Here is an 11686-nt window from a genome sequence, read left to right as displayed (position 1 = left end):
TACTTGTTCAAGTTATTTATTTGTGGACCACAATGGTAACGTGGATTTAACAAAATACAATTTTCCTTGGGAGCCCCGGACGAGCCGATGGCCAGGCTTACTCAGAGCGGAACATACTTCCGACTAGTTGTCATTCGTCGTCGTCGTCGTCCCACAGCTTTGAAAAATTTAGAATGCAATAATGGATTGAACCTGTCTAAGGCGCGTCAGAAACCGAAATATATACAAGTAAAATGGTTCTTCGATTCTGTTCAGTCACTCCAATGTGTGCCATGGTTATATTAGGTTACAGTGGACCTAAGTTCGTTTCGAGTCTTAGGCGCGGTATCGCCGTTAAGCTTTTCAGCAGACGGCTGGCTCCCAGCATAAGATGAAACATATCTGTACCCGGGTTTGACCATAACGTGTCCACACATTAACAGGCAAATACGTAACCCATTAGGCTACCACGGAGACGAGTCAGAGTGGACCGGTTTGTGCGAACTCACATTGTTTGGTAAAAGACATTCAATGATTCTCATAAGCATCTTTATAAGCAAGCTCTGGATTTTCGAACTACCTGTCTATCGTTGCTTCGTCCTCTTTGCAGATATGAACATGTCTGTAGACACCTTAACTTCGGCCGAAACAAGGGCGTACTGATCGTACGCTCGAGAAACTGCCTCGATACATGATCGGACATGAGGCCGGTTTATAAATTCGTCAGCGCTAAAGACACATCTTGGGCATAGAAGACGCACCGAGGGTTCTGCTTCACCTTTTGGGAGAAACTCCAGGGTCAAAAAGGAAAGCGCTCGAAACACTCGACTGTCTTTTTCCTAGTGTCAACGACGAGTTTTCCGTTAGCAAATAAAGCAAAAAGATTCTCCCTGTTCTTAATACGTTTATTTTCCAATTGAAGGAAAGGCTTCGCACTCCTCAACGAGGCTTATGTTCTCTCACAGTATCCAGTCTTGTAAAAGAGCTACGAAGTTTCGGTCCAGCCGCTGATCGGCTGAATGCGCAGTAAAGCCGACCCCAAGAGTTCGGATATATGTTCCGAGGGTCGCGAAATCTTTGTCTAGTTAGGATATCGAATCGTACATCTGTATTCAGAACAAAGTATAGCGGGTATGAACATCAGCGCAAGACCAAAGTGAACGGATAGCTTCCGAATCACCGCAGCCAAGGTTGGAATAGGCCTCGTTCTTAAAGACTAATTCTATCGTGCTTTGTACGTAAAATCTAACCGCTAATGTGGTCAGAGGAAGCCAATGCTGACATCATCCCCAAATTTGACCAAGCCCAGGACTGGTGTTAGCTCAAACCCGAGTGACGATGAGCGTGTTAGCTTACCAGACCCTGTGACGAACCGATATAGCCCACAACTAATGCTGAAATAAGTCACGATCTTGTGCACTGTCGCTCGTTTGAAGAGGTGGATATAGTTACATTGAAACTGGAGCAGTTTGAAGTTACTGACAACAACGGTTAGTTAGTCGCTTACGAATAGTGTTCCAATGACTTGCCTTTTTTATATGCTGCCACTGGCAGGATCTGTGATCAACTTCAAATTTGTAAAGAAAAAAAGCATTTGTGCTAAGCCAGAGTTATTTCGAGCTGCTGTTTCGAGTTTTATTAAACTTACGTTTATAACTAATGTGTTGGAAATGAAAGCTGAAAGTATTTTCTTGCAAGATTTTGTGATAAGTTAGAGCTATGTAGACTGTCGCTTGTCAGTTAACGTAGTTCTAACCTTGCCAAACCGTTGACCTGATAATCTAATTAACGTAGTTGGGTCGTAAAGTAGTAGATTAGAGTCGCCGTCATTGCCGCTATGAAACAGAGTCGCCGTTGCATGTAAGCGAGGCTGAGGCGAACTCATGACAGAGATGAAGGCAGCGTTAGATAAAGCGACGGGTTTCCTGCACGTTTCCCAGGAGATATGTGTGGTCTGCCGTTAGAGGAGTGCCATATCATCACATTTGGTACGATTTAAATTAATCGTATAATGCACTCGTTATTGCTCAGTGGTAACGAGTTTGCCTAGTGAAGTTAGGCAATCGTTTTGTGCTGGAAACTAGCCATATGAAACAATGTGACATAAACCTCGAAATATTTCAGTAATTTATCATAATATAAATTAAATAAAAAGTTTCCTTCTAGTTAAAAATTTAACTAAAAGGCAACTGGGAAGGATCAATTAGAAACAAAATTTACTGTAAAGACTTATTCTATGATGTTTTCTGCTGTTGAGTATTACAGCAAACATAGATCAGTACGGAATTAGTAGATAGTATTAGGACCTCTATTACCCAATTTGGGAACTGTACCACATGTCGTATACATACGATATGTGGTACAATTGAGTAGACAGCTGAGTAAAAAAACGGCTTTTGACTTCACTTCATATAAATGAGAAGATCGTTGAGCGACGGCACATAATATGTCGGGGGTTTTTCGGGGTTGATATCGGTACGTTTATGCGTGCCGGTCTCCACTAGAAGCGTACGAAAACCTTGTCGGCGACCCAGCTCAATATCGGTGTTCAGCCGATCGCCTATAAAAAGTGCATTATCTGGCGTCAGATCTGGATGATCGTGACGAAGCAGATCAACCAAGGTCGAATGGGGCTTCCCAATAACAACTGGAGGACGTCCGGCAGCCACCTGGACACAAGACACGAGGCAACCCGTTCCTGGAATTACAATGTCTGTGAACACATAAGCACAGCAAATGTCCATGTAAATCGCATGATGCTGAATCGCTGACCGTTATATATGCATATTTACGTACCGGTATGTTGGTCCTATCATTACTTGTGTAACGTGCAGTTCTAATAGTTAAAAGCCTTCTTCTTCGCTACTGGAGAGGAAGGAGCACGGCTGTCAGCCAAATTCAACTCTACAAGTCAACTGAATCTTTAGAACTTCCCCTTTTTGGCTATATACGTTATCGAATACCTTTTTTCAGCCCTTAATTTGCATTCTCTTCTGTGCAATAACGTTGGAGCTGAATTAGATTAAAAAATTTCCATCACACATAACAAAACAACAGACAACGAGATTGCTGACAAGTATTAGAAGTACCATAAAATATCTCCTGAAATGAGCCAAGTAGAAGAGTTTGCAAAGAACTTTATTTTCATTATGTGCTTGTTAAACGCCCTTACATTGACATCTGACAGTTTCTGTATGCAGTTTTTTGACCGAATAACTTATCTTTTGTGTCGATTTTGAGCACAGGTTCCTTTGAAAGTTGACGTTTAATAAAGTTCACATTGAAATTTGTTCATTATAGGCCACACTAATTTTTTTGAGTAAGAACTTTCACCGATTTCGCATCTAAACCGCTGCAAATTTAGGCATTGTTTATACTAAACAATGATTCACTTGCGATATACGTCTTATCCCATAAATAGTGTGTGAATTAGTCGAACAATAGAAAATAAGGCCGCAAGGTTATATACTCTGAGAAAACTCACAAATTAAAATGTATCTGATGGCTAAACCAGCCTCGGCTTTCTTTTCCTTTAAGAGCAATGAAAAACGCGCTTTATTTGATTGATGACATTACCAAGCAACGTCTACTGACAAGCAATAATACCTGTGCTATATGTTTGCCACTGCTTATTAAATACGTGTCAATGATGGCAATTACCATTTAGTAAGCTTTTCCGTAATGTTACCTTTTCGATCTGTAGGAAGCGACTGATCCTCATTAGTGGCTACAAATAGGCACTGCGGATTAAGAAGATACGAGGCAGCCCGGCACACCTTCGGTATAGAAAAATTGGCATCGTAACCTACAACAACGGCATCCACCGGATTTCCCAACTGCATGTTTTTGAGTGAACTCCATAGTCCGTCCGAGCTTTCCGGTCCGAGTTCGTTACAGATGATACCTTGCATCATAATCTCCTTCCGGAGTGCGCTACTTCCTATGAGATATATCGATTTAACACCTTTACTTTTAAGGTAAGCGCCGGTCGCGTACGACGTGCAGTACACATCGTCCACTTCAGCGTCAAAGTTTAGCTTTCGACAGTGGTTGACACCATCTTGTCGAGTTTTCGTACTGTTGTTAGTTACATAGCAGATCTTTTTGCCGAGCTCACGTAGCATCGCTAGGCATTCCCTTGCTCCCTCGATCGCTCGATCACCGTTCCAGAGAACTCCGTCACAGTCCGACAAAACATACTTCACCTTCGGGAGAATCTCAAGCCATTCGTTCTGCGTCAATAGCTTGGCCATTGCGAACGGGTGGGTCGCCAGTCAGCTGGCATGCGGGGGCCAAAGATGTACGGATGAATGGAAATATAACAAAGGAAAACTACTACGACAAATGGCTAATGGACTATGCTTGACTCGACATGAAAGATTAAACAATGCTACCAGCAGCAGCCATCTACACTGATTAGTTTTTGCCCCAATCGAATCCGCCGGTCTCACCTGCATGTATGGTAGTTAGTTCGATCAACAGCTTAACAGCGTGATCATAACAATTAGAATACTGGCAAGGGCAAGCGATGCACAACGCCCTCCGTGACAACCGGCAGAAACACCTAAAGGGAGAGAGCATTTTCGTAAGCGAGTTTCGCGAGAAACCGCTAGGCGGCGTCACCGACGGTGTATATTATAGCATTGAATGGTGTGTAATATACAAACATCGATATGTAAAATAAACCTGACTTGCTTTTGATGGTATTTAGATACGATGATAATAGAGTCGAAAAGAGCAAAGATTAGGAAAGGAACCGAATCCAATGTAGGTAACTCTCTTAAAAATTAGGCACACAGGATTAGAGGACAATGATATAAGTAAACATGTAAACATTTCTGGGCTATTTGTCAGACAAAGAGATTATTGAATGCTATGGTGGTCATTGTGGCAATATTCAACCGAACGAAGCGTTTAGATAGTAGAATGTCAAATTCCGGTGTTTAGTTTGATGTCATACCAGCTACACTTAAATACAGTTAAATACGAATTAATAAAATAAGATAAAATATTTCTTTCGATAACGAAATTTAGCCGAGTAGAGTAATTTCGAGTCGAATTCAGGATATAGGGAACTTTTCATTGTAGAAAGAGTATCGATGTTTCGTTCTCTACCAGCTATAAACGTTCTTTTACATTAGTTCGTATTTGTGAGCCATATCCGAAAGTTTTTACTGACAGCCGAAAATGTTAAGGCTTGTTTTTAGAAATGACAAACATAACTGGCAATTACGTAAACTCAGTTACAATTGTAACTTCACAAATTGTGCGTGTTTGCAAAGGGCAAGTTCGAAACGCAAAGCATGAACTTCACGGCTTAGTTAATCGAAAATACACTTGACGATAACTATCTGGATAATTGTGCATATATGACGCGGTGGATACATAGATCGCTCTCAGGAGCAAACATGAAAAATCTCTTAAGGCTACGATTTTTTAGGGATATAATTGCAGCGTGTTCGAAGTTACCTTTTCGTGCATCAGTGACTACTACGAATAGGTGTTAAACAACAAACAATATTTTTTGCCACTTCATTTATTGGCCACTATGTATGTCCTAAAAATCCTATGCAGACCTATGCAGAAATCTGGTAAAATCTTCAAATTTACCAAGATTTCCAGATATATCGAAAATTTAGTCGAAAGTTGTAACAACCAAGAAAGTAAGATAATAAAAAACGTTCATTAACAATTTTGAAGTAAAGGTACCAAGCGTATTGACTGTATTTACATTGGGCATAAGAAGAGCTATCGTAAGAAGAGCCGAAGTGGAAGTTTTATGGTGGACACACGAAGTAGCATATACCATGAACCAATAATACCACAAAAAAACGGATTTAACCCAGTAAGTATTACGTTTTGCTTGCAAGTAAGTTAGTGCTTATCACTGCGAGCGTGTATCTAAGTTGAAGATTGCTTGACCAAATAACTTTGCGCGTTAAATAGTAGGAAAACTATTCAGTGAATTCATTCGTTTGTTACATCAGATATAAACGAGCCGCAGTGTTTGCTTCATAAGTGTTTCCGTAAACGTATATACTTTTAATCCTGGAATATCTTTTATTCGGTGTCCAAGTCACATTTTTCTCGAGGGTATAAGAGCCGCAATCATTAATGTATCGACTAAGTTTCAACTAGATTCTACAAAAATATCAGCAGTCCAAGAAAACCCACCCTATTTTATAATTGTTTATCCGATGGGTACTTACGCAGAAATTTCTAATAAAACGTAAGTAAAACTAGGCATTTCTAAAATATGAACCAATTAAAGCTTTTGTAGAACTTTAGTTAATGAAGTACGTAACTAACGGAAGTTCCCTTATGAAGAGAAAGCGTTTAGCCGCCCATTATAAGCCATTTCCACAGCGTCGTCATCAAACCGCTAAAAAGCGCATCATCTCTCCTATTTACTGTTACTAGAGTGAGGTTATCTAAAGGTCTACTTTATAATGCAAAGTAGATTGTCCCTACTAACGCCATATCGAAAGTCACCTTTACTGAGACAATTTCAGGACAACGGTAACTTCCTGAAACTGAAAGGTAGTACGCCAATAGGATATCTTTTTTTTTTTTTTTTTTTTTTGATGACGCTAGCTCTTTATTGTTTCGAAAAACAATTAACCAATAGCGTTTTCATGTTTTTTTAGTCATATACTATGTCACTGTAACTATTGGTGCTGGAAGTGAATCTCTCTGCTTCACCAGTGCATGGCGCACCCAAGCCTCTAGTTTCTAATAAAATTTCAAACCGTATATGAACATTTCATAAACAAGTGGACTTTTCGGAGTAACCACCTATCAATGGTTTTTATTGACTCTCGGACAAGCGACCGGGATGAAGTGTACTTTTCAGGTCTAAAATCCCATTCTTAAACACAGTCAACGTTTTCAAACAACTATACACCGTACAAATACTCCAGGCTACCTCGACGGCTGTTTGATCTCAGCGAAAAGCGAAATAACGTAAGTGCTAAAAGTGCTTTTTTATATCAGAAGCATCTATCTTCGACGGCTGAACTACCGCTCATTGTGCTACGAGAATACAACATCCTTTATATAAAAGAGAGCAGTTTCAAACGGCATAATAAAAGGAACATATCGAGTGCGTATGTAGCACCTTGTAAAGACTTGTCGGGATCCCAATAGTGTAATTTATTATTATGCACGCGCTGCAGAGTCCACAAAGGGTCACTGCTACATATTAAGCATTATAACAGATGAAAAATTATATATTCGGCAATAGGATTTTACCATGCTCTATTAGAGCTATAATAAAAAAATAATAATTAAATTTTCCAGATGATAATCGCTAGCTTCATTGCGTACACTTATAAAGAAAACGAAAATTTGTCTGTCATGTATACGGCAGGCCAACAACAACACCAACTGCTTTCAACAAACTGGAACTTGAAATCAATAAATCACCATCAGAAAGCAACGAATAAAACTGGACATGCTTCTCGCTTTGTGCCTGATCACATGTATAGCCAGTTACAAAATATGGCAGTGTTGTTAAGTGGGGCAGATATCCCCAGTAGTGGACTACTTTTTTGTTGCCAACGGTGCCCAATCGTAGATACTAGTTCATATTGTGAACATTTCTAGCACCCAAACCACTTATCGGTGCATGGTGCCTTAATTGTGACCCTATCTAAAATAGGTCGTTATTTATGCTTTATCATGAACCTACTACTTGAAGACGTATTTTCGTAGCTAATTGATTTTAGGAAACGGAAAGAGGCACTTGTACATGGTAGCCTCTTTAGGATCTACTTGAGTGACTGTAATCAATGCACTAAATTCAGTAGAACTTTGTGTAATTTGTAGAGGCTCTAATAATCAAACGAAGGCTTAAGAGAACAAAAAAAAAGAAAATTACAATCTACAAATTGAGAACGTGTTGCAATTAAAATAAGTATTCCACTGATTTATAGACTACGAATTGTTTTTTTTTTTAACTATAATGTGACTGATTTGAGAGAGGCGGGAAGTTTATAAAACAAACACTGGGCCGTGTTCTTCGTTTCGCAATGAAATGCGTATTATCTATATAAGAATTGTTTAACATATTTACTCAGCCGGTGTTGCAAAAGTCCGCTGCTTTAGCTGATAAGTCATATTCACTCTTGCTGGTTAACTGTTTCTATATCAATGAGTGACCTTTCGTTAAACCTGTGCGTATTACCGTTTTAATTCGACGTCTCTTTTTAACGTAAACTGACGTTTATTCCACTTATAGGCCCCAGTTTATTAATACGCGACTGCGGTACGAACCGCTCTCTAGGATTTCACTGCCAAGTTCTTCAAATCACATTTGATTCACTCAGTTTCGCGTCTTCGTACGAATAAACTCTTTCCATTCCATCGTCTCTTTCCGATTTAGTGCAGCAGCTGTTATGTGTTCTCTCTGCGGCTGTGCTTGCTAGTGCTTTTCCCTTGTGCTTATAATGCTGTCAGTGACCGCGGTGAAGGAAGGACGACGGCGAGAGAGTGAATATCGTGACCATTCATAGACTCGCGCTGTTTCTCTCCTTCCTCTTGGGGCGGAGACTGCCCTGAAGACATTATCCGGCCGACGATTAAGCTTCATGTATGAAAACCGCCTCTTACACTTAAATGGCATTTGTGGTGGAGGTATTCAAGCTGACCGTTGCGAACCTGCGTACCTTCCAGACACCGTTGTACGTATAATAGTCAAGATGAAAACTTTGGTCGTCGCTCTTTTGGCCAGCACCGCCTGTCTGACTGCCGGTAAAATATCTGTTTATCGTTAACTTTTTAGTTCAATTAACCGCTAGCTAGAATACGAACGACACTGATATTTCAACTGATACTTCAACTGATACTTCACTTACGCAGATTATTTACAGATACATTCAAATTGACGACGCGGTTGAAATGATATTTAGGAATAGGTAACGTTACTTCATTCGCTAGCTTCGGGAAAAGCCTGTACATTTTTTAGGCTTCTAACCTTTATTTTGGTTTACATAGGCAAAGCGAGTGCACAAATATTATTGTGATGCAATTGACTTAATAGTAAGTTTCGTTCAGATTGTTACTATGCAATGATTCTATCAATAGTCAGCCAGTGAAAAAGTTGTCGTAAGTTCTGTAACGGTTTGAAATGAGCAGGGTTCAGAAACGTTTTATGTCTTTAACTTGAATCTTTCACTCTTCTGTGAATTAGAGATGAAATTATCGACTCCAGTTACTCATAAAATTCTAACTGGGCTTAAGCACCGAAAATGACCATCGTAGTTATAATATTTTTGTGTCTGACGAAAACTTTTCCTTCTTCTAGACCATCCACTATACTATGCCAAATACGTGTAGAGAGGAAACAAGAGTATACCTAACTGATTGGCTTATTGTGGCTTAATTCTAGCGGATACTGCTACAGGGGATCACCAACCGGACTCAAATCAGTTCGGCAGATGGCGTACCTGTTTGAAGAGCAAGATACCTGAAAATAAACAGCCAGGCATGGAAGCCTGTATTAACAAACCTGGCGGCACAGATATGTCCAAATTTCGCCGAGGTCTTGGCTGCGTCCTCGAAAGCTACGGCATCGTTAACAACCACAGGGTTAGCAAGGAACAATTAAACCTCCTATTTTATTCCAATATTAGTTGTTGGGCTAGATAGCCCCTATTTAGCAATCGAACCACATATAAATTACACAAGTAAATTAAAGGTTTATTGATATGAATCCATTATATTTCTAGTCAACACTTTTAACTATACATATATAGAAGTACCGTGTACTAATGGAGTCAATGACAATGAAAAATGGCCACTACTATATGCTACTGGTAAAGCCAATGGATCCTAGCAAAGTGTTGCAGCTATATCAGTCGAACCTTTCCCATAAAGCATTGTTGCGATACGAGCTTTATTCAGTTAACAAGGTCCGTATCAAAGAACACTATTAAAGATCTTCGTGCAGAATTGAACTGATGGACATCCTCCTGATAATAGGCGGTCATTTTGTATAGCATTCAATGAACGTTTCCAGGAAGTATTTCGAAAACCGGAATGGCGTACTGCATTGATGCATTTTTTCCGACGCGGTAAACGATGATAAACGTTCCGTCTAAACGATTTTTTCTCTGGATAACAAAGAAACTCAGCTTTGATGTTTACTTGTTATTTCTTTAGGTTGACTTGACCAAAATGCGCTCATCGGCCTCCTTAGTTACGTCTCCTGAACTAAAAAAGGCCTTCATGGAATGCCCGAAAGACGATAAAAATTCTTCACTTGATCGCTCGATCAAATGCGTCATCGATCACCTTGAGACATCCTGCTCCGCCGTAAAGGCTCAAGGCTAGAGAATGACCTTCTTCACCCTACAACACGTTCCGTAGTGAAGCCAGAGGCCTATATTAAACTTGGCAGCTCTTACGACGGTTCCAAGTTAGCATAATAAAATGTATTAAGACATTTACCGTGTACTCTTTAACTATGCCGTACAATAATATTGGTAAGCCGGATCGAATGGGGCTAATTTCACCTGCTAGGAAACGAAGGTGTCTTTCATATTCGGTAGCCTTGCTAATGGCTGTTCAACATATTCATGACAAGCGAACGACTCGGCTATTTAAGACTTGCGCATCTTCCCAAGAACTTGTTTCTTATCTATACTTCGCGGGATACCAAGCTGAACTGTCAGTAGTGACGTATTCGTCTAAAGATAAAGTTTTTTCGATTTTTAGTATAAATATTGTATCAATGATGGTGGAATCAAGGTGAAACGGTACCAAAATCTCTAACCATAACCCGTCAGCACATACAGCTATATACAGAGCGTCATTAGTAAACTTAGAACACGATCGAGTCTGGCAACCAGCTTCGCCTGGAAGTCTAATGTGTGACCGTATATATGCCATACAGTTCTTTTTCCATAGCTCAAATAATCAGTGTTATCGAAACGATATGATCTGTTGTTTGTGGCAACGTCAGTTCTCCATAACGAGATCGTGCGTTGGGTCTATAACTGGTTGTGAAAATTACCAGATGGACAGCAAAGGGATTGTGCGGTCGGCGGCTAATAGATCTGTTTTCGACCAACAGAGACAGAATAGATGGTAAAAATATAGCGACAGTTGCTTACCACATTGTTGATTCCAGTTGATTAGGAGGGTCTGACACATGCGTTTCATTGGTTTAAACCTCTGGCCTGTTGTTGGCTAAAGTACATAGAACGATATATTGACTCTCATACGTGGAACTCAAGCAAAAAAAGATCCGGTAGGGATAATTTGATTGACTACTAACAACATCTTTGTTCGGGGTCGGTAACAGATGATACGAGTGTTGTGCAGCTACTTGTGATAGGTACATTCCGTAATTCATATATCGTATCCATACGTGGGGTCGAACCGGAAGCACTTTACTACGGTAAGATCTACAAATATGCTAAAAACCCACCTGGGCTAAACGAAAAAACAATTTTAATTAACCTTCTTCCATGCACAATCACTCGCTTCACACATAGCACTCGAGAGAAGTGTACATATACGAGAATAACCAATACCGATAACAGACACAGATGCACGAAATAGGTTTCGCCGTTATTAATCGGCCGTACTTTGAGTCAATTGTCGTACCATTGTGCTTGACCAGACCGACGCGCTTCGACGTCAAGCTTTGTGCTAGATACCATCTGTAGCTGTAAGCCTGTGACTATCTGGCCTCCTAGGGGTC

General features: G+C 40.1%; 2 protein-coding genes across 3 annotated transcripts; one reads left to right on the top strand and one right to left on the bottom strand.

Moving 5' to 3' along the window:
* Nucleotides 1–1572: 1572 nt before the first annotated feature.
* LOC111263745 (phosphoglycolate phosphatase) lies at nt 1573–11674 on the bottom strand. Of its 2 annotated transcripts, none has more exons than XM_022839116.2 (4): nt 11590–11674; nt 11094–11169; nt 3668–4543; nt 1573–2692 (listed from the first exon to the last, which is right to left on the bottom strand). In XM_022839116.2, the coding sequence occupies exons 3-4, from the start codon at nt 4230–4232 to the stop codon at nt 2382–2384; spliced, it is 876 nt and encodes a 291-aa protein (XP_022694851.1). In that variant the 5' UTR covers nt 4233–4543; nt 11094–11169; nt 11590–11674; the 3' UTR covers nt 1573–2381. The 2 variants fall into 2 exon arrangements, with proteins under 2 accessions (XP_022694851.1, XP_022694850.1); XM_022839115.2 differs by lacking the exon at nt 11590–11674 and adding an exon at nt 11411–11514.
* On the top strand, nt 8559–10423 carry LOC111263746 (uncharacterized). The gene is made up of 3 exons (XM_022839118.2): nt 8559–8730; nt 9368–9567; nt 10141–10423. Exons 1-3 carry the CDS (start codon nt 8568–8570, stop codon nt 10309–10311), a joined length of 534 nt encoding a protein of 177 aa, XP_022694853.1. The 5' UTR covers nt 8559–8567; the 3' UTR covers nt 10312–10423.
* Nucleotides 11675–11686: the final 12 nt, after the last annotated feature.

Source organism: Varroa jacobsoni, unplaced genomic scaffold, assembly GCF_002532875.2.
Source record: "Varroa jacobsoni isolate VJ856 unplaced genomic scaffold, vjacob_1.0 scaffold_788, whole genome shotgun sequence".
In the NCBI taxonomy this organism is placed as follows: Eukaryota; Metazoa; Arthropoda; class Arachnida; order Mesostigmata; family Varroidae; genus Varroa; species Varroa jacobsoni.
The sequence above is the reverse complement of the archived record's forward strand: the minus strand, read 5'-3'. Positions and strand labels throughout refer to the sequence as shown.